We start from the raw sequence: 22,616 nt of genomic DNA on the forward strand, positions 1-22,616 counted from the left end.
TATGTGGAGATTATTAAATGTTAATAATGAAAATGATGGTCCCAAGTTTTTTTTTTTTTGAGACGGAGTCTTGCTGTGTTGCCCAGGCGGAGTGCAGTGGCGCAATCTCGGCTCACTGCAAGCTCCATCTCCCAGGTTCACGCCATTCTCCTGCCTCAACCTCCCGAGTAGCTGGGACTACAGGCGCCCGCCACCACGCCCGGCTAATATTTTTGTATTTTTAGTAGAGACGGGGTGGTCTCGATCTCCTGACCTCATGATCCGCCGTCTCCACCTCCCAAAGTGCTGGGATTACAGGCGTGAGCTACCACGCGCAGGCAATGGTCCCAAGTTTTAAGGGGAGGTCAGATAATCTGCGCGTAAATTATCTGTGAAGCATCCATGATTATATGCACAAGCTTATTCAAGGGTTCCTCAGGGGTGGAGACAGCTCCCTGGGGCTGGCAAGGCATTAGACTGTCTTAGATTTGAATCAGGAACTCAGGCCTGAGGGGGCAGAAGCAACAGCACATACATTTTTGCTACTACAAAAATCAGGCCTGAGTTCATGATTCAAATGTAAGACAGTCTAATGCCTTCAAGGTGAAGACACCAGCCAGGGCTCCCATCCCCCTGGCTTTCGTGAAGCTTCTCATCTATGAGGAAAAAGTGTTGACCACTATGGGAAAAGAGCACTAAACAGTGCCCGCGCCCTGAAGGGCAAATTCTCACCTCCTAGTAACTTGCTCAAAAAGGAAAGCATCAAGAGGCTGGAAGCAGTGAGGATCTTCTCTCAAGGCTTTCTCCCACCCTGCCTCTCTCTCCAAGCCCCCGCCACTGTGTTTGTGGTAGGGATCACTGCGGGTCCTCATAGGCCTGTGTCTCTGTGCTGCTTGGATCTACCCTCACTGCTAACAGTTCCAGCTTGTGCAAATAGTTTTGTTTTGTCGTTGTTGCTTTTATTTTTTTTGAGACTGAGTCTTGCTCTGCTGCCCAGGCTGGAATGCAGTGGTGCCATCTCAGCTCACTGAAAGCTCTACCTCCCGGACATAAGAGATTCTTTTGCCTCAGCCTCCCGAGTAGCTGGGATTACAGATGCCCACCACCACACCCAGCAATTTTTTTTCTTTTTTTTTTTTTTGTATTTTTAGTAGACGGGTTTCACCATGTTGGCCAGGCTAGTTTCAAACTCCTGACCTCAAGTGATTCACCCGCCTTGGCCTCCCAAAGTGCTGGGATTACAGGTGTGAGCCACTGCGCCCAGCCTCAAACACAGCTCTTAAATCAGTCTCTGCTTTCATATCTTTTTTTTTTTTTTTTTTAGACGGAGTCTTGCTCTGTCACCCAGACTGGAGTGCAGTGGCATGATCTCATTCACTGCAACTTCTGCTTCCTGGGTTCAAGCGATTCTTCTGCCTCAGCCTCTTGAGTAGCTGGGATTACAGGCGCCCGCCACCACGCCCGGCTAATTTTTTCAGTTTTTAGTGGGAACGGGGTTTTGCCACGCTAGCCAGACTGGTTTTGCACTCCTGACCTCCCACCTCAGCCTCCCAAAGTGCTGGGATTACAGGCGTGAGCCAATGCACCCGGCCTGCTTTCATATCTTTAAATGGCTCTCTCTTTTTTTTTTCTTTTGAGACAGAGTTTCACTCTTGTTGCCCAGGCTGGAGTGCAATGGCGCTATCTGGGCTCACTACAGCCTGTGCCTCCTGGGTAGCTGAGATTACAGGTACCCACCACCACGCCCAGGTAATTTTTGTATTTTTAGTAGAGATGGGGTTTCACTGTGCTAGCCAGGCTGGTCTCGAACTCCTGACCTCAGGTGATCTGCCCTCCTCTGCCTCCCACAGTGCTGGGATTACAGGCGTGAGCCACCGCGCCTGGCCAAAATGGCTCTTTAATGTTTACAAAAAGTCCAGGCTCCTTAATTCTGCATTTGCGGGCTTTTATACACTGACCCCAAGCTATCATTTTGGCTTCCCTTCGTCAACCTCACCCTCATCACCCTGTCATCTTCTGCTGCACCCTACCTCCCAGGTTTTAGCCCTCCAGCTGCTTTGAGTCAGGCTGGGCCTGCCTTGGCTCTTGTCATTCTCATCACCTAGAGTGTCTTTTCTGCAGGGCCCTCCCTGTCTTTTGGCAGAATAGGCTCTCCTTCCTACATTCTATAAACTCCCTGAGGGCATGAGCCCCTCTCAGTCATCTCTATGACCCTGGTTTCCTAGCAAAGTTCTAGGAAATGAGTTTCCAAGTACTACACCCCTCACAGCCCAGTAACAGTTAACCACACAAACGTCTATGTCTTTGGTGAGAGAATGAAATGCTTGAGGCCATGGCCTGTTACTCATTCATCTCAGTATTCTCAGCACCTGGCATACTGTTCAGGAAATGTGGGGGCAGAAGTAACAGCACATACATTTTTGCTACTACAAAAAGTGATTTCAGGCCCAGCTCAGTGGCTCATGCCTGTAAGTCCAGCACTTTGGGAGGCCGAGGCAGGAGGATCGCTTGAGTCCAGGAGTTCAAGACCAGTCTGGGCAACATCACAAGACCCTGTCCCTACAAAATTTAAAATATTAGCTAGGCGTATTGGTAGGTGCCTTCCCTGTAGTCCCAGCTACTTGGGAGGCTGAGGTGGGAGGATCACTTGAGCCTGAGAGGTCAAGACTGCAGCGAGCTGTGTTTGCACCACTGCATTCCAGCCTGGGTGACAGAGTGAGACCCTATCTACAAAAAAACAAAAAACAACAACCAAAAAAAACCAGGGATTTCAACTTTTTTAGAGCTATAGTTTTAAAAATATAACGGGCCGGGGGCAGTGGCTCACGTCTATAATCCCAGCACTTTGGGAGGCCGAGGCAGGTGGATCACGAGGTCAGGAGATCGAGACCATCCTGGCTAACACAGTGAAACCCCATCTCTACTAAAAATAACACAAAAAATTAGCTGGCCATAGTGGCGGGTGCCTGTAGTTCCAGCTACTTGGGAGGCTGAGGCAGGAGAATGGCGTGAACCCGGGAGGCGCAGCTTGCAGTGAGCAGAGACCGTGCGCTGCTGCACTCCAGCCTGGGCGACAGAGCGAGACTCTGTCTCAAGAAAAAAAAAAAAAAAAACAACGAATCTGAGGATCTCAGTCAGGCAACTTCCTTATTTCACAGCCACAGAGATGGAGGCCCTGAGAAGTTCCTAATGGCACTGTGCCAGTCAGGGAGTCAGGCTAGGGGGATCCACCCATGGAGCAGGCTCCTGGCACTGCATTCAGGTTGAGCTCTGGAGGCTTTTGTTTGCAGTAAACTTAAACCAGCTGCTGCAAAGACATGTCTAGAGACATGTGTTGTCTGCAATCCAGAAAACCAATTTAGGGCCATCACTTGGACTGGATCCATTCCTCAAACTCATTAAAACTGCTCTTAAAACCTTGGAAGGAAAAAAGTGCATATGAGCAACTGTCCTTTCCAAAACTCCCTCCACCGATTTTCCTGTTCTTACAACAACATGAACTATCATCACACACCATTTCACAATAGTTACCTTGTTGCCTTTTCTTACTCCATTCACAAATACATGCTGCACAGCCCTCCTGTGCCAGGCCACAGGGAGGCAGTGGCAGTGGTGAACGGCACACTCCCTGCTCTCCAGGAGCTAAGTGCTCAGGCCCTTCACTCAGCTCTTCCGAGGCTTCTGACCCTCCCTTCCCCAAGAAGGCCTCGGAACAGTTTCATTTTTGTAATAGCAAAGTTATAAGGTTAGGCTAGAAGCATGTGTGCACTCTCAAAGATCAGAGAGCCCTCAGACACTGCCTGGTTCTATCCCCTTGTTCACAGACGGGGAAAGTGAGGCATAGGGGGAGCTGCTTTTCTTTGGAAACATAATGAACAAAAAATACAGATGGGGGTAAAATAAAATACCAAGATAATAACAGTTGTATTAGAATGCTAGTATTATTTTTTCTATGTTCTTATTTTTTTCTAATGGGACTATATTTTATAATTAAAAGATAATTTTTGAAAAGATTAAAAAATACATTCAGTAATAGGTATATGGATATGAAATATATATGAAGAGAGAAACTACCACCTTCAGCAACTTAATAGTTGCCTTAAAATCTCATTTTTCTTTTTTTTTTTTTTTTTTTTGAGACGGAGTCTCGCTCTGTTGCCCAGGCTGGAGTGCAGTGGCGCGATCTCGGCTCACTGCAAGCTCCGCCTCCCGGGTTCATGCCATTCTCCTGCCTCAGCCTCCTGAGTAGCTTGGACTACAGGCATCCGCCACCGCGCCCAGCTAATTTTTTGTATTTTTAGTAGAGACGGGGTTTCACCGTGGTCTCGATCTCCTGACCTTGTGATCCGCCCGCCTCGGCCTCCCGAAGTGCTGGGATTACAGGCGTGAGCCACCGCGCCCGGCCAAAATCTCATTTTTCTAATTAAAGCTGGGTACAAATAAACCAACACATATACATACAAAAACCAAATGTGCTTCCAGCCCCTTGCTGGCCCTCCACATTGAGCTCTGTCATAGGTAAACTGAAAAGACCAAAGTCTGACCAAACTCTCATACAAGCGCATTTTATTGTTTAAGAAAATAAATCCCAGTCAAGTGCAGTAGCTCACACCCGTAATCCCAGCACTTTGGGAGGCCGAGGTGGGCGGATCACGAGGTCAGGAGATCGAGACCATCCTGGCTAACACGGTGAAACCCCATCTCTACTAAAAATACAAAAAAATTAGCCAGGTGTGGTGGTGGCGCCTGTAGTCCCAGCTACTCGGGAGGCTGAGGCAGAAGAACCGCATGAACTCAGGAGGCGGAGCGTGCAGTGAGCTGAGATGGAGCCACTGCACTCCAGAGCCTGGGCGATGGAGCAAGTCTCCATCTCAAAAAAAAAAAAAAAAAAAAAAAAGATAAAAATAGTTTTATGTAACTGATATAATACTTTTATAATAAACTCATAAAAATCATATAACATGGGGTTTTGGAGTTAGACCTGGATCCCAATTAAGCTGTTCCCTGTTACTACAAAACCCTAAAGAAGTTCTGCAACCTCACTGACTCTCAGTTTCCTCATCCATAATGAAGGGGAATAATATCTTTCTTACAAGGCTGTGGAGAGATTTAAATTAGACCACCTAAGTAAAGCACAAAACTAAATAGACGTTGGTTTCGTTCTCTGTATTAAGCCCCCTCCTCCCATTTCGGAAGTTCTTCAGCCCCAGAGGCTCTAAACAGGTGATCTGGACCCAGGTAATTGGCAGTCCTATGAAATCCCCTTCTACTATGGTCTCCCGACCATTCAGAGTGACCGTCAACTTACCTTCTGTCAAAATCTGTTTCAAGAAAGACTGTTTGAAAAAACTCCAAGTCAGTTTAGCCTCTTTCCAGTTGATAAGTGCCTAGAAGAGAAAACAAAACAAAACAAAACAAAAACATCACAGGCATTGCAAGTCTAAGAATGCAATGCTACATGAGAGGCAAATGCATTCTGATCCCTAAATCCCAACTTGGATAGTCTCCACTGAATCCTCATTCAATGCTAAGCACACAGAAGCCATCTCACAAACACTGGGGAAGAATTTACATTACTAAACACAAAGCCAAAGTCTGTAAGGGCCTGCCCAAGACTCATATACTGAGACCCCTAAAGAATTGCTGCTGTCCCTTGGGGGCCCACACAGTACACTGTCCACAGATAACACATACAGCTCACAGTTTGTTCTTTCCTTAAAAACTGTCTAAAGCATGCCAGGCTGCAGAACAAATTCTGCTCCATATACTGCACATTGTAATGCTATGTTCAGCCATCCAGGGCCATTTTACACAAAGTATAGGAGGTGCCCCTCTGTATTTCAAAAGAAATTTAGCTTTCACAGGTCAGGTAAATGACTCAGAATGGGTATGACAGAGGAATGGAGGAAATAAAATTTCTTTTTTTTTTTTTTTTTGAGACAGAGTCTCACTCTGTTGCCAGGCTGGAGTGCAAAGGCACGATCTTGGCTCACTGCAACCTCCGCCTCTCAGGTTCAAGTGATTCCCCTGCCTCAGCCTCCCGAGTAGCAGGGACTAGAGGCACGTGCCACCACGCTCAGCTAATTTTTTGTATTCTTAGTAGAGACGAGGTTTCACTATGTTGGCCAGGATGGTCTCGATCTCGCGACCTCATGATCCGCCCGCCTCAGCCTCTCAAAGTGCTAGGATTACAGGCGTGAGCCACCGCGCCCAGCCGAAAATAAAATTTCTGATATGACTCTTCTAAAACTCCAGGCCAGGTGAGGTGGCTCACGACTATAATCACAACACTTTGGGAGGCTGAGGTGGGTGGATCACTTGAGGCCAGAAGCTTGAGACCAGCCTGCAAAAAGGCAAAAACCCCATCTCCACTAAAAATACAAAAATGAGCTGGGCGTGGTGGTATGTGTCTGTAATCTTAACTACTTGGGAGGCTGCGGCACAAGAATCACTTGAACCTGGAAGACAGAGGTTGCAGTGAGCTGAGATGGCATCACTGCACTCCAGTCTGGGTGACAGAACAAGAATCTGGCTCAAAAATAAATAAATAAATAAAACTCCCAGCAGGCACCAAATGGCCCATTTCCCAAGGACAAAGAAACAGGTAGGGTACAGGTCAACCTGTTAAGAGACAGGTGGCTTCAAAGCCAGGGAGCTGAGCACAAAATGGAAGAGCAAGGCAGCCAGGGGGCTCAGTATCCTCCAACTCCTATTTTTCTTTTTTTTTTTTTTTTTTTTTTTTTTTTGAGACGGAGTCTCGCTTTGTCGCCCAGGCTGGAGTGCAGTGGCCGGATCTCAGCTCACTGCAAGCTCCGCCTCCCGGGTTTACGCCATTCTCCTGCCTCAGCCTCCTGAGTAGCTGGGACTACAGGCGCCCACCACCTTGCCCGGCTAGTTTTTTGTATTTTTAGTAGAGACGGGGTTTCACCATATTAGCCAGGATGGTCTCGATCTCCTGACCTCATGATCCGCCCGTCTCGGCCTCCCAAAGTGCTGGGATTACAGGCTTGAGCCACTGCGCCCGGCCCCAACTCCTATTTTTCTACCTCCCACAGCTCTCTCTGGGGCCCCCACCTCTATCTTGTAGGCACCCTGGGATCCCAGAATATTTAGACTAGGTGTTTGGCTTTCTGTTTCATTTTGTTTTAGAAACAGGGTCTCACTCTATCACCCAGGTTGGAATACAGTGGTGTGATCATAGCTCACTATAACCTCAAACTCCCAGGCTCAAGCCATCTTCCCCCCTCAGCCTCCAGAATAGCTGGGACTACAGGTGTGTGCCACCATGCCTGGTTCATTTTTAAAATTTTTGTAGAGTGAGGGTCTTGCTGCATTGCCCAGGCTGGTCTCAAACTCCTGGCCTCAAGCAATCCTCCCACCTTGGCTCCCAAAGTACTGGGATTCCAGGTGTGAGCCACCACGCCTGGTTGATGTTAGGTTTTTAATCCTGGGGTACTTGCATTTTGAAAAGTTGTGATTATACAAAGTGATGACTTCTGAATGGTAGGATTTCAAAGGGCTTTTTGGGAGGGGAGGGCTGAATTACAAAGGCCAAGCCCACTCTACCTCTCCAAAAGGTTAGCCATAGCTCTGGAAGTGGGCCCAAGGCAGGCCTGAAACCTGTCTTAGTCATGTGGGCCCCTGTTCTGGGCACAAAGCCCATCCGTGAAGAGCAATGCCATCCAGTAGAAATGTAATGTTAAATTTTCTAGCAGCCACAGTGCACAGGAAAAAGAAACAAGTGAAATTAATTTTAATATATTTATTTAAGCAAAATATTATCATTTCAACAAGTAATCCATGTAAAAATATTTTTTTTCGGCTGGGCACGGTGGCTCACACCTGTAATCCCAGCACTTTGGGAGGTTGAGGCAGGTCGATCACGAGGTCAGGAGATCGAGACCATCCTGGCTAACACGGTGAGACCCCGTCTATACTAAAAATACAAAAAATTAGCCAGGTGTGGTGGCGGGCGCCTGTAGTCCCAGTTACTCAGGAGGCTTAGGCAGGATAATGGCATGAACCCGGGAGGTGGAGCTTGCAGTCAACTGAGATCATGCCATTGCACTCCAGCCTGGGTGACAGAGCGAGACTCTGTCTCAAAAAAATAAAAAAAGTAAAATAAATTAATAAAACAAATAAAATTTTTTTTCATATCAAGACTTTGAAATCCAACATGTATTTTGCATTTATGACTCATCTCAATTCAGACTAGCTACATTCCAGAATGCTCTATAGCCACATGTGGCTGGTGGCTACTATTTAGGACAGGGCAAGTCTAGAGCACCTCTGAAAGCAAGGATCACTTCTAGCCCCCATTCTCTTTACCCCTTGGTTTCTGAGCCTTTTTTCCAGACACAGGGAGCACAAGTGTGAATCCTCCCAAATAGTGCTGCCCTCAGGGAATCACAGACCCTAGAGCAGATGCCAGGATATCTCTTTAGCTCAGGAGTAAATCTTCCCTGATGAGAAGGAAATTGGGCCACAAGATGCTTAAAACAGGCCATCTTCCTTTTCCCCAGAACAAAGAGCACCAGACAACTTCCCACCACTAGGGGGCACTGGGGACCATGTCATCTTCAGACTTGGATTCTGGCCACAGCCCGCTTCAGCACCTTCTCTCTCTCACACCGCTTCTCACCCCTTGCCATACTGTGGTGGTCCTCCCAGGGGTCAGCAAAGCAGGACCTGTCTTCTTTTAAAAGGAAACAAAGGCTGCTGCTTGTCATGAGGCTCTCGTGATGCCTGCTTGCCTGCAGGTTGTGAATGGATTTGGGAAGATGATTGAGCTCTTTAAAGACAAAGTTCTTTGGGAGAATGAAATCATGATGGTGTACCTAAGCTGAGAGCTCATACTTGATTTTCCTAATGCCTTTGGTTTAAATGGGCTTGTGGTTCAGAAGAATGGCGACACCACTTACTAAAGTGCTCATTAAGGACACAGAGGCAGGAAATCCAATCTGGGATGTGGCTTCTCCAGGCAGGGGCTGAGTGGTGGGAGAGAGGAAGCATGTGGTGGACTTTTACCATTCTATTCAGAATGGAGGTGTCACTTCGGGCAGTCAAAAGAGGCCTATTTCACAATAGCTGGGTTGGTACTGACGAGCTGATCTAAATAGCCGGGAATTTCCCCGGAATACCCTGACCAACAAGCCATTCCACTGCCTCAGAGTAATAATGGAGAAACGGCGGCTGGGGTGGTCAAAGGTGACGGACGGTAACTCAGGGAAGGTCCGGAATCAGAACTCAGAGGCTCATCACACTTTCACCTGAGTCACTCGTCCACTTCCCAAACTCTTCTGACTCAGGATGATCAGCCACATCCTTACCACAATGACAAGAGTCACTAGGGAGTGTGAGGCTACCATCCCGTCCACTGCCCTCCATCACCTCCTCCACCCTACACAGCACTCCTTCCTCTCCCTCTTGCTCCACCTATCCCAGTCACTCTGGGGCTATCGATGCTGCCCCAGCTTCACCCATTTTCCCACTTTCATCCATCCTTCCCCTGTCCTTACTCCTCACCCGGACAATTGCCACAGGCTCCCAATGAGCTTTTTTGCTTCTTACTCTTTCTCTAGCCTATCTTTCTCATTGCAGCTTCAGGCTTTGGAGTCAAGTTTGGAGACTGGGGCTCGACCTGCAGCTCCTTGAGTTATTAGTGTAAATGTCACCGTGAACAAGATACTTAACTTTGCTAAGCCTTGGCTTTCTCATCTGCAAAATGGGATAAGAAGTTCTGGCTCGCCACTATGAGGATTGAATGAAGAAAAATAAGACACTATAACTGTAAGAGACGGCAAGCTCCTCAATACAGACAGTTTGATCATGGTGCTGTTCAAAAACCTTTCAGGGGCTCCACTGCCCCTGAATTAAACCCAAGCTCCATAGCACGGAGGCCACTGCCAACTGACCCTAGCCTGGCAGCCAGGTTTACTCTCCTTCATAACTTCCTGCCACTTTTTCCTTTCTCTCCCTTCCCCCATAGTCCAGCCAACCTAAGTACCCCAGGCATCTCTACATTCCCAATTCCAACAGAGTGATGGGCAGATAACAAGCACTGAGCAAATTTTCCTTCTGTGGTCACGAATGCCCATCTCTACCACACATATACATTTAACCTCTGCCCACCCACATGTCAAAGTCCAGCAAAAAAGAAGCTTCCTCCACGAAGTCTTCCTTGAAGTTCCTAGATGAAATTCAGCAGTACTTCCTCTGTGCTTCTATTTTGGTAACACTAGATACACACAGTCCTATAGCACAGTTGAGTACAGATCCTATCTCTCCATCACCATGCAAGTTCTGAGGGTAGGGGCCTCACTCAGGGCATCTGGTACAGTGCTTAACCATAATAAAGTTTAATACATGCTTGCTGAGTCAAATTCCTCAGCTTTACTTAAATATTAGCAAATCTCTTATCTTAAATCCCTCAGAAATGTCTATGAATATAAACGGAAGCCATTATTTGAAGTACCATTATTATAAGGTTACATAAGTATCTTTAAAGAAGATGGAGTTCTACAAGAACGGGAAGGGAAATCTCACAATTAGGTCAAATTGATAATAAATATAATTATATGACCAGTTTCCATTAAGGAAGTCCCCAGTGCAGAAAGCTGCTCTGGGGAGTCAAGTCAGGCATGCTGCCCATGGTAAAGTCATACACTGCATGCATGCATTCAGAATCATCTCATTTCTTTTCTCTCTCTCTTTTTTTTGAGACAGGGTTTCACTCTGTCACCCAGGCTAAAGTGCAGTAGCATGAACACAGCTTACTGCAGCCTCAGCCTCCAGGGCTCAAGTGATCCTCCTGCTTCAACCCCCCAAATAGCTGGGATCACAGGCATGTGCCACCATGCCCAGCTAATTTTTACATTTTTTGTAGAGAGGGGTTCTTACCATGTTTCCCAGGCTGGTCTCAAACTCCTGGGCTCAAACAATCCTCCCACTTCAGTCTCCCAAAGTGCTGGGATTACAGGCTTGAGCCACCACACCCAGCTTCTTTTTTTCTTTTCTTTTCTTTCTTTCTTTCTTTCTTTCTTTCTTTTTTTTTTTTTTTTTGAGACAGAGTCTTGCTCTGTTGCCCAGCCTGGAGTGCAGTGGCGTGATCTCAGCTCACTGCAACCTCCACCTCCTGGGTTCAAGCAGTTTTCCTCCCTCAGCCTCCCAAGTAGCTGGGATTACAGGCGCATGCCACCACGCCCGGCTAACTGTTTTATATTTTTAGTAGAGACGGGGTTTGACCATGTGGGCCAGGCTGGTTTCAAACTCCTGACCTCAAGTGATCCGCCCGCTCAGTCTCCCAAAGTGCTGGGATTACAGGTGTGAGCCACCACGCCTGGCCTTCTTTTTAAAATAATAAACCTGAATTATGAATTGTTCCACCTGGAACTTCCTAATCTTGATGTAAATAATAACTACTATGGGCAATAAGCCAACTTCTTTTGGAAGGCTACATAACATAGGGGTAAACCACAGCCTAAAGCTAGCCCCCAGCAAAAGGGGGAGAGAAATGGGTTCAAAACCAGCTATGTGATTTTGGCTCAGTCACCTAACTCCTCTGAACCTCAGTTTTCTTGTCTATAAAATGGAGCTAACAGTATTTATCTTATACGTTACTATGAAAATTAAACACAAAATCCATGTAAAGTGCTTAATGTAGTGCATGGTACAGAACATGCAGTCAATGGTAGTTACTGTAAATGGCTCTTTGTCAAGGTTCAAATACCTTCATGGAACTCCTGAAGTCTTCAGAGGGGCCTCACAGTTATGCAGGCCAACAATCTCACTTTAAAAATGAAGACCCTGAGGTCTAGGGGGAGTCCCACAGGCTTCAGATCTGTATCAGGTGCCTCTCAAGCCCTCAGAAACCTCCCTGAGGCCCAGGAATCACCTCTCCTACATGTCTGTATCCCTGATGGCACCAAGCATGGCGCCATGTTCTTATTGTATGTCAGTGGAAACAGTATCACTATGTGTCACAGGTACACACAGCCTTCTCATGATCAGGGCTTGGGTCCTTGCAGTCTGGGCATGGGTACTTTCAGGGCATATTGCCAGATTAAACAGCTGAGCTCCCACACCAATACCATCAGAGCTGCCTGGCTAGGGTGTTCCTGTGGAGCCAGCTCTGCTCTCAGGGCATCAGTGTGATGGTGGTGATATCAGCTGTCGCTTAAGGATACCCACTTGTGCCAGGCCACAATGTTAAGACCTTACATGCCCCAACTCATCAGGCCCTCACAACAGCCTTAGGAAGGAGGTACTATTATTATCCCCATTTGACAGATAAAGATACTAAGCTTAGAGTTCTGAGCCCATCACAGATTTTAATTATTTAGTTATTTATTCGAGACAGGGTCTCACTTTGTTGCCCAGGCTGGAGTGCAGTGGCACAATCATGGCTCACTGCAGCCTTGACCTAGGCTCAAGTGACCCTCCCACCTCAGCCTCCTGAGTAGCTGGGACTACAGGTGCACAACACTACACCTGGCTAATTAAAAAACTTTTTTTTTTTTTTTTTTTTTTGTAGAGACAGTCTTGCCATGTTGCTCAGGCTGGCCACCACAGAGTTTAATAAACACTTGGCAGACTCTTTTCTTTACCTTCTCTCTTTGCTTATACTAATGGTTCAAATGTTCCTTCCCAAAATCCTGCTGGGGCACAAGGACAGGCCCAGTAAGAAAATCTGCCAGGCTTGGTACAGGTGGGCACCAGGGGGCAGTCAGGGGAAGAAGAACTCTTCTGCACTCTCAGACCTAGGTGGCAGAAGCTCTAGGCAAGAGAAGCGATCCTGAGTCCCAACCATCTAAGCCTGTAAATGAGGCACAGAGGTATCCAAAAGTGTCCTGTTGGTTTAGGTTACAGGTGAAATCTAGCTGAGCAGAATGGAGAACTCTTATCTCACAAATGAGAACACATCTGGCTTTGATACATAAGATCTAGTTTTTCTTTCTTTTTTTTTTTTTGAGATGGAGTCTTGCTCTGTTGCCCAGGCTGGAGCGCAGTGGTGTGATCTCAGCTCACTGCAACTGAGAGGTGACAACGTGCTAGCAGCCCTCGCTCTCGGCACCTCCTCAGCCTCGGCGTCTGCTCTGGCCGTGCCTGAGGAGCCCTTCAGCCTGCCACTGCACTATGGGAGTCCCTCTCTGGGCTGGCCAAGGCCGGAGCTGGCTCCCTCTGCTTGTGGGGAGGTGTGGAGGGAGAGGCAGGACTTGTGCAGGCAGGACTTGTGGGCCAGTGCCAGTTCCGGGTGGGAGCGGTCTTGGCGGGGCCGCACTCAGAGCAGTTGGCTGGTGCCACCAGCCCCAGGCAGTGAGGGGCTTATCACCTGAGCCAGCAGCTGCGGAGGGTGCGCCAGGTCCCCCAGCACTGCTGGCCCACCTGCATGGCGCCTGAATTCTCCCCGGGCCTCAGCTGCCTCCCGGGCAGGGCTCAGGACCTGCAGCCAGCCATGCCTGAGCCCCACCCCCACCCCGCCATGGGCTCCCGAATGACCCGAGGCTCCCCAACAGGCACCTGCCCCCTGCTCCAGGGCGCCCGGTCCCATCGACTGCCCAAGGGCTGAGGAGTGTGGGGCCTGGTGCTGCATCCACTAGGCGAAGCCAGCTGGGCTCCTGAGTCAGGTGGGGACTTGGAGAACTTTTATGTTCAGCTGAAGGATTGTAGGTGCACCAATCAGTGTTCTGTGTCTAGCTCAAGGTTTGTAAACACACCAATCAGCACTCTGCGTCTAGCTCAAGGTTTGTGGATGCACCAATCGGCACTCTGTATCTAGCTAATCTGGTGGGGACTTGGAGGACTTTTACGGCTAGCTAGAGGATTGTAAATGCAACAATCAGCACTCCCTGTCTAGCTAAAGGATTGTAAATGCACCAATCAGCACTCTGTCTAGCTCAAGGTTTGTAAATGCATCAATAAGCACTCTGTGTCTAGCTCAAGGTTTGTAAACACACCAATGAGCACTCTGTGTCTAGCTAATCTAGTGGGGACTTGGAGAAGTTTTCTGTCTAGCACTCTGTGTCTAGCTAAAGGATTGTAAATGTGCCAATCAGCACCCTGTCAAAACAGACCAATCAATTCTCTGTAAAATGGACCAATCAGCAGGATGTGGGTGGGGGTCAGATAAGGGAATAAAAGCAGGCTGCGGGAGCCAGTAGTGGGAAGCCACTCAGGTCCCCTGCCACACTGTGGAAGCTTTGTTCTTTTACTCTTTGCAATAAATCTTACTGCTGCTCACTCTTTGGGTCCACACCACCTTTATGAGCTGTAACACTCACCGTGAAGGTCTGCAGCTTCACTCCTGAGGCCAGCGAGACCATGAACCCGCCAGAAGGAATGAACAACTCCAGATGCACTGCCTTTATGAACTGTAACACTCACCGCGAGGGTCCGCAGCTTCATTCTTGAAGTCAGCGAGACCAAGAACCCACCAATTCCAGACACACAACCATCAAGTGATCCTCCTGCCTCAGCCCCCATCCCGCCCCAGTAGCTGGGATTACAGGCACGCACCACCATGCCCAGCTAATTTTTGTATTTTTTAGTAGAGATGGGGTTTCACCATGTTGGCCAGGCTGGTCTCGAACTCCTGACCTCAGGTGATCTGCCCACCTCAGCCTCCCAAAGTGCTGGGATTACAGGCATGAGCCACTGCGCCTGGCCCATAAGATCTAGTTTCTCTTGAAAAGTTGTATAACAGGATTCTGTAAATTCTGAGACTTAAGTCTCACATATTTTACTACTTTTTCAAGTATCACAAGAGGAATAAGGAGAAATCCAGCATATGCAGCCTTACCACAACCGAGTGCACTACATCTGGCAAGCAAACAAGCATGGAAAGGGGGGAAGTGCCCAGAATGGAGGAGCTCATGAAGTGTCTTAGCAGAGACAACATGGCAACATCATCATGTGTGCAGCTCCAATGGCATGGGCAGGAGCACTGACCCCAAAAGAGCCAGAAAATGAAAGTCCAATGACCCGAGTGTGAAGGAATTCAGTAGAAAAGATTATGCTTCACTCCACATGTCAGCTGTAAAATCCACAGTGGTCTAGATAGGAAAGTGGATCACCTGAAAGACTAGCCTGACACTTAGAAAGAGACCATGTGGGGCTGGGCATGGTGGCTCATAATCCCAGCACTTTGGGAGGCCGACGTGGGAGGACTGGTTGAACTCAGGAGTTCAACACTAGCCTGGACAACATAGTGAGACCCTATCTCTACAAAAAAGAATTTTTTAATTAGCTGGGCATAGTGGCACATATCTGTAGTCCCAGCTACTTGGGAGACTGAGGCAGGAGGATCACTTGAGCCCAGCAGGTCAAGGCTGTAGTGAGCTATGATTATGCCACTCTGGACAACAGAATGAGACACTGTCTCAAGGAGAAAAAAAAAAAAAAAAAGACCATTTTGGGTTCATCCCTACTTTCTCAGAACTCTCAGCTATCTGTGCTAGAAGTCAACTGAGGAAGAAAACCAAAACCACAGCAGAATAGAGATAGTGGAGCACAATGGTGGAACCTGTGCTCTGCTGGCATGTGAGGCCCTCCAGGCTCCTGTCCTCATTCTGACCCTCACCTAGGACAGGTATTTATTCTCTAAGCCTTAGTTTCTCAACCCTAAAATAGAAACAGAGTGTCAGCCTTTCAGAGTTGTTGTAAGCATTAAATAAGGCAGGTAAAGCATTCAGCATAGGGTCTAGCACAGTGGTTGTCAACTGGGGGTAATTTTGTCCCCTAGGGGACATTTGGCAACGTCTGGAGACATTTTGGGGTGCTCCACTGAGGAGCTACTGGCATCTAGTTGCTTGAGGTCAGAGATGCTGCTAAACATCCTACAACACACAGGACAGCCCCTACAACAAAGAACTGAGCAACCCAAAATGTCCATAGTGCAAAGATTTAGAAACCCTGGCCTGGCACAGAGCAGGCACTCCATAAATATGAGCTATAAAATTCATTTATGATTATAACAATAAACCAGCTGCAGTTTCTTTCTCTCAAGGATAAGCAGCACCTATCATTAAAATAAGAGATAAAATGTATTACTTACTCCACTTCTTGTAATATTGGGTAACAGATCTGTTATTCTGGAGACAGGAAGAGTCTGAAGCTTGGTTGATTCTGGGGAACCCAGTAACTTTGTGAAATAAATAACATAGCAGAGCACCAGAACTGTGGTATAGAAAAGCTGAGAAAACAAATAAACTGTTTTAATAAAGGCATAATTAAGATATGCCTATAAATTTGATCTCAAAGGCCAATCAAGTAATAGAACTCTCTTGATTAACTGCACTTTCTATTCAGCAATGCCTTACCCTCTGGGAAATGGCACTATTCACTTAGACCCAACTTCACTTCAGCATCTACCTGCAAAGTGTTCCCAACACTTCACTTAACTGGGAGAACATAACTCTTCTCAACAGGCACAATGTAATTTCCGTAACAGATGTACACTAGCTCAATTACCACAGCAATGTCTGATACATTCTCAAAAGGTGTGTATTTGGCCAAAGGAATGGCTCTTCCACCTAGTCAGCACACTGCAAAGATCCATGTATCCTAACTGTGCTAATATCCAAGGACTTGTCATCATCAAGGACTGTGGGTTTTCCATAAACCCCGGAAACCTGTGCCATTAATGATTACAAAGCACAATTGAGCTGCTGACTCTCTCCTCTTCGCCAGGGCAAGAGCTACTACTGACGGGGGAGGAAAGGGTAGGGTGATAAGAAGGCCCAACCCTCCCTCCACCCATCCAGGACAAAAGAATGGCTTCTGGCCAGGAGCAGTCAGATGGGTTTTGTCTGCAGATTGAGGAGGAAAGTCCAAAAAAGCCCCTTTTTACAAGCTCCCTTCAACCCTCTTTCCCTCCTGAAAACAGCAGTGCACACTGGTTCAAGAAAGACTGGGACCTCCAGATTTGCTTTCAGCCTGGCAATATCAAGGCTGCTCCTGTAGTAAAGGCACAGGGCAAGGAAAAAGAAGAGTCTCAGTTTAGTAGGTGTGGGCCCTTCTGCTCTCCACTCCCAATCATACCTGAGATGGAGCCCATCATCCACCAGCCTTCTTCCTTCATGCTCCAAGCCCTTAAAACTCCAGCAGCACTGCTGTGAGCCACCCACCTGATGCCAGTGTCCTCTGTGAGAAGTACCCTCTACATAAATCATTACTAAGAATCTTATCTTCCTAAACATTAATGAAAACTACAACTGCTTAGCACTGTAAAATGTTCTGGTAACTATCTGATCTTAAATTTCATTTTTAAAAATAGCACTTGTATTCTAGTTATATTTTTATTAGAACTAGAAATATGAACTAGAACTAGGAAATAATGAGATGGAAATGAAGCCTAAATTGCTAAAACTGAAAATATACTTACTCTGACTTGATTCATGCTCTCTGAATTATGTGAGATTTCAATATAAGTTTAAAACAGGCTTGGCAGAGTTTCCACCTATTCTGCAAAAACCTGATGGAAATCCAGGGAAAATAATACACATGCAATTTGATTCCCACCCCACCCCCCACTGCTTTTTTTCTCCTTTACAAAACTACCAGACAACCAAAGATCAGTTTGAAACAGGCTTGCCCACTGAATGTCTAAAAACGGTTTTTGATGTTTGACAATGAAGTCCAGTGTGTGGCCCTCACCAGGTCCCTAGAAATACCTACGGTCTCAGTGTATGGAACACAATGGACCTGGCAGCCAGAGTAGCAGTGCCAAGGCCACCCTTCTGGTGCTTCCACCTCCTGCACAGGCATGGGTACTGCAAATGCAAACCCCACAGCGGTGGGAACAAGAAGAAAAACCAGTTGGAGAAACAAAGATCATATAAAAAGTTAAAAGCCATGATTCTTACCTGGGCCAAAGAGAAAATATACAATCCCCAGTGAGGCAACCACAGCACGAGAAAAGCTGTCAGAATGCTCTTAAGAATTACCGACAGGCTCTCAGCAATCACCTGCAAACGTGGTTAAGGTGCAGTTTACAAACATTATCAAAAAGTCAAGACATAACGGAATGATAGACAGAAAATCTCAGGCAGTGGCTACTCTGGCTATGGGGACAGGGCACACAGCTGGACATAAGTATCAGTAACGTTTTACTTCTTGGGTAGGGTGGTGGGTTCATGGATCTTCCAGTATATTACGCCTTAAGATTTACATTATATATATATTCTTTTGTAATCTATTCTAAAAGATGAAGAGAGAAAAGTTAATATTAATATACAACTAAATACAGTCACTAGAAAAACCTGAAAAACCTTTACGGTTCTTCTACATTCTGACTTGAACTAATAAATTATTAGCAAACCTATTTTTTATTTATGGTCAAACAGAGGTGAACTTTAGCCTAGCCTATCTGACAAATTTCAAGTGGAAGAACTTAACTGACCATGTTAACTTAACTGACCATGTTAACCTTTTTCTAAATACATTTTTAGGTGCAAGTCTGGAAAAATCATTCTCTCCTATAAAAGCATTTTTTTTTTTTGAGACGGAGTCTCGCTCTGCCGCCCAGGCTGGAGTGCAGTGGCCGGATCTCAGCTCACTGCAAGCTCCGACTCCCGGGTTCACGCCATTCTCCTGCCTCAGCCTCCTGAGTAGCCATTCACAGCAGAAGGCGCACTCACCTTGAGCTTCACAAACATATGTGCTTGTGCCAAGACCCAAAAGGGCTCTCCTAGAAGCTCCACCACTGCCGAGAGACCAAACAGCACCACTCCAGTTGCATAGTGAGGGACAACATGAGGATCAGGCACTTCAAGCAGCTGCAACCAGACCCAGCCCAGGAATAAGGACCAAAACACACCCAGGGGGACTCTGGAAGAGGAGAAAAAAATAATTCACTAAATTTTAAAATAAATAGAAATATCTATTAAAATAGTAACACTGAACAGAAAAAAAAAAGTTATAATACAAACAGCTCCCATTTATTTATTAAGATACTAACTACATGCCAGGCACTATGATTAACGCCCCTTATCTCACTGACACCTCACAATGATCCTCTGTCAGTATCTCCATTAAAAAAAAATGAGGGCCGGGCGCGGTGGCTCAAGCCTGTAATCCCAGCACTTTGGGAGGCCGAGGCGGGCGGATCACGAGGTCAGGAGATCGAGACCATCCTGGCTAACACAATGAAACCCCGTCTCCACTAAAAATACAAAAAATTAGCCGGGCGTGGTGGCGGCGCCTGTAGTCCCAGCTACTCGGGAGGCTGAGGCAGGAGAATGGCGGGAACCCGGGAGGCGGAGCTTGCAGTGAGCCGAGATCGCGCCACTGCACTCCAGCCCGGGCGACAGAGCGAGACTCCGCCTCAAAAAAAAAAAAAAAAAAAAAAAAAAAAATGAGGCCGGGCGCGGTGGCTCAAGCCTGTAATCCCAGCACTTTGGGAGGCCGAGACGGGCGGATCACGAGGTCAGGAGATCGAGACCATCCTGGCTAACACGGTGAAACCCCGTCTCTACTAAAAAATACAAAAAACTAGCCGGGCGAGGTGGCGGGCGCCTGTAGTCCCAGCTACTCGGGAGGCTGAGGCAGGAGAATGGCGTAAACCCGGGAGGCGGAGCTTGCAGTGAGCCGAGATCGCGCCACTGCACTCCAGCCTGGGTGACAGAGCCAGACTCTGTCTCAAAAAAAAAAAAAAAAAAAAAAAAAAGAGGACACTGAGGCTGATAGGCACTGGGCAATTTGGCCAAGGTCATGAACAGCATCAAGAGCAGAAGCAAGACTCAATCCTGCTATAACTCCAAAGCCTACTCTTCTATCCACTGGGTTACACATACTGACCCATAAGCAAAATTCCCAGAAAGAAAATGCCTGTTGTTGAGAATGACTGACAGACTGTATACAGCTGTTCCTTGCATCCCAAATAACAAACAGAGCAGTGCTCAGTATCCTTTCATATGTTTCACATGTGTGCCACGGGGCATTTAAATATGCCTGGGTGGTTAACAGTTGTTCCTCTAATAAAATGAACACCTACCAGCCCTCACGACAGTCATTTCTGTGAGGCAAAAAGGAGTTATGCAAGGGCAGCATTGGGAAACAACCTCAACCCCCAGCCCTCCCTGCAGGGACATAGCTGGAGAAAAGCCATTGCAATTTCAAGCTAATGTACTTGATCTTCAAGAATATCCTAAAAGACTCAGAACTGAAGTCATATAACAAAATTGAAGAAAAATGTAATGAACCCATAAGAGGCTTTCAAGAAATACTAAATCTAAGTGGCTGTTAAAAGCTCAAAAGATATTATAGAGCAAAAAGATTAGGAATAAAAAAGATGGCACAGGCCAAGTAGAGCCCACAGTGGTGATCAGAAACAGCAAGAAACCACCTCCAAAGAGGATGAAACCAGGGCTAGAAACCTGGCCCAGAAACCCCAACCTAGAACCTCTTCCTGGCTCCTGGACATCCAGAGAGAAAATGAGCCAAGAAGTTCCTTTGACACAAACACTCTCCCCTTCTTGTCGTATGCCTGCTCCCAGAAACCCATGGCGAAGCTGAATCTGGAGGCAATTCAGCTTTAGGCACGTGTTACTGTTTCACTTCCAATGCTCACTACACCTGCCTTCCTGAAATGTGTCTCCTGCCAAAGCACAACTCACGTTAGCCACAGCAGGTTGAGGGTCTGGCTCCAATCTCGCTGGGTGACCCCACTGAGACATGCTCTGCGGAAGGCCTCTCTGGCCAGGAAGAGGGTGGTTGAGTAAAGCAGCGTTAGTCTGTAAATGAAAGGCGCAGAAATCAATAAGGTCTCGAGTTTTTTCACAGAGAGAACTTCTGGGATATTTCCAGCAACAGGGAGGAGATAAAGTCTTGGTCATAAACCACTGATGGTGACATGGAGGGCAGTGGGCTCTTACAGGACCCCCTACTGGTCTGATCCATGAGAACTACTGAGTTAGGAACCAAACGAAAGATACCTGAGGGTGTGTGCCTACAGTTACATGAAGGATAGAAACTGCTGCAGTGGTCTCAAAAGCCTGTAGCCTTCATAGCTACAGGAAGAGGTGTGGCCATGATCACAAGGACGAGAAGATAATAAGATTATAACCCCACCCTTCTTGGTCACGCGGACACGAGTGACCGATAGCCCCTGTGAGAAAAGCTGAGCCTCTACCGAGTGGAGGCTCTGGCCAAAAGAATCTCAAGACAGACAATAAGGCTGGCAACCATTACAGAGGCTGCTGCAACCCAGATCAGCAAGGCTTGCCTGGGCACCTCCCAGATGGGCAGCACCTAGGTGAGCCTTCCTGCACCTTAGTGAGGAGTAGCTGAGATTTTCCTCCTCAATAGACAGCAGCCTGGGTGAAGCCAGAGTGGGGATGGCCCAGGGTGAAGGTCTCTGGGGTTGTCCAAGGATTATCCTGCTACCCAGTGCCTCTGTGGAGCATTGCAAATAAGGAGATGGAACCGAACCTTAAGCAGGGGGGCAGGGCAGGCCAGACAAGGGCTGTCAAAGTAGGGACCTGCCAATCTCAGGACGCCTGCCTAAGAAAGCCCCCTTTCTTTCTGCTTTTAAAAAAGTATTTCTTAGGGCCAAGTGCCTATATTTCTCAGGCTCATGCCTATAATCCCAGCACTTTGGGAGACTAAGATGGGAGGATTGCTTGAGCCCAGGAGTTCGAGACCAGCCTGGGCAACACAGTAAGACCTCATCTCTACAAAAAATAAAAAAAAATTAGCCAGGTGTGGTGGTGCACACCTGTAGTCTCAGCTGCTCAGGAGGCTGACATGGGAGCATTGCTTGAGCCCAAGAGGTCAAGGCTGCAGTGAGCCATGATGGTGCCACTGCACTCCAGCCTGGGCGACAGGGCAAAAGGAAGAAGAAGAACAAGAACAAGAAGAAGACGAAGATGAAGACGAAGAAGAGGAAGAGGAAGAAGAAGAGGAAGGAGAAGAAGGAGAAGGAGAAGGAGAAGGAGGAGGAGAAGGAGAAGAAGGAGAAGAGGAGGAAGAGGAGGAAGAGGAAGTGGAAGAGGAAGGAGGAAGAGGAAGGGGGAAGAGGAAGAGGAAGAAGGAAGAAGAGGAAGCAGAAGAGGAAGAAGGAAGGAGAAGCAGAAGAAGAAGGAAGAAGAGGAAGAGGAAGGAGGAAGAGGAAGCAGAAGAAGAAGATGAAGAAGAGGAAGCAGAAGAAGAAGAAGAAAGAAGCAGCAGCAGCAGTGGAAGCAGCAGCAGCGGAAGAAGCAGCAGCAGAAGCAGCAGCGGAAGAAGCAGCAGCAGCAGAAGAAGCAGCGGAAGAAGAAGCAGCAGAAGTAGCAGAAGCAGCAGCAGAAGCAGCAGCAGCAGCAGAAGAAGCAGAAGAAGAAGGAAGAAGCAGAAGCAGAAGAAGGAGAAGCAGAAGCAGAAGAAGGAGAAGCAGAAGGAGAAGGAGAAGCAGGAAGAGGAGGAGGAGGAGGAGGAGGAGGAGGAGAAGGAAGAGAAGGAGGAGAAGAAAAAAAGAAAACAGTATTTCTCAAAGAATGGTCCCTGTTTCAAAATCACCTAAGGAGCTTGTAAAAATGCAGACTCCTGGGCCCTTCTTCAGCACTACGTAGTGCAAAACTCCACAGATTATTCCTTTCCTCAAAGCTTCAGTCCTGCCACTAAGCTCTGAGACCAGAGCCAAGAGGATATGTTTGTTAAGTATT

The 22,616-nt window shown here is 47.2% G+C and overlaps 1 protein-coding gene across 2 annotated transcripts in view; it reads right to left on the minus strand.

Moving 5' to 3' along the window:
- Nucleotides 1-22,616, minus strand: part of LOC105480567 (RFT1 glycolipid translocator homolog) — a 44,698-nt gene that overhangs the window by 16,402 nt on the left and 5,680 nt on the right. Inside the window, exons 3-7 of one of the 2 annotated variants that reach the window (XM_011739638.2) lie at nucleotides 20,592-20,708; nucleotides 18,615-18,804; nucleotides 17,841-17,942; nucleotides 16,031-16,168; nucleotides 5,288-5,366 (exon numbers count right to left, since the gene is read on the minus strand). In XM_011739638.2, coding sequence (XP_011737940.2) covers nucleotides 5,288-5,366; nucleotides 16,031-16,168; nucleotides 17,841-17,942; nucleotides 18,615-18,804; nucleotides 20,592-20,708 — 626 coding nt within the window. The remainder of the gene's footprint in view (nucleotides 1-5,287; nucleotides 5,367-16,030; nucleotides 16,169-17,840; nucleotides 17,943-18,614; nucleotides 18,805-20,591; nucleotides 20,709-22,616) is intronic. The other variant, XM_011739640.3, reaches the window with a different exon arrangement.

This window comes from Macaca nemestrina, chromosome 2 (genome assembly GCF_043159975.1).
Source record: "Macaca nemestrina isolate mMacNem1 chromosome 2, mMacNem.hap1, whole genome shotgun sequence".
NCBI classification, from domain to species: domain Eukaryota; kingdom Metazoa; phylum Chordata; class Mammalia; order Primates; family Cercopithecidae; genus Macaca; species Macaca nemestrina.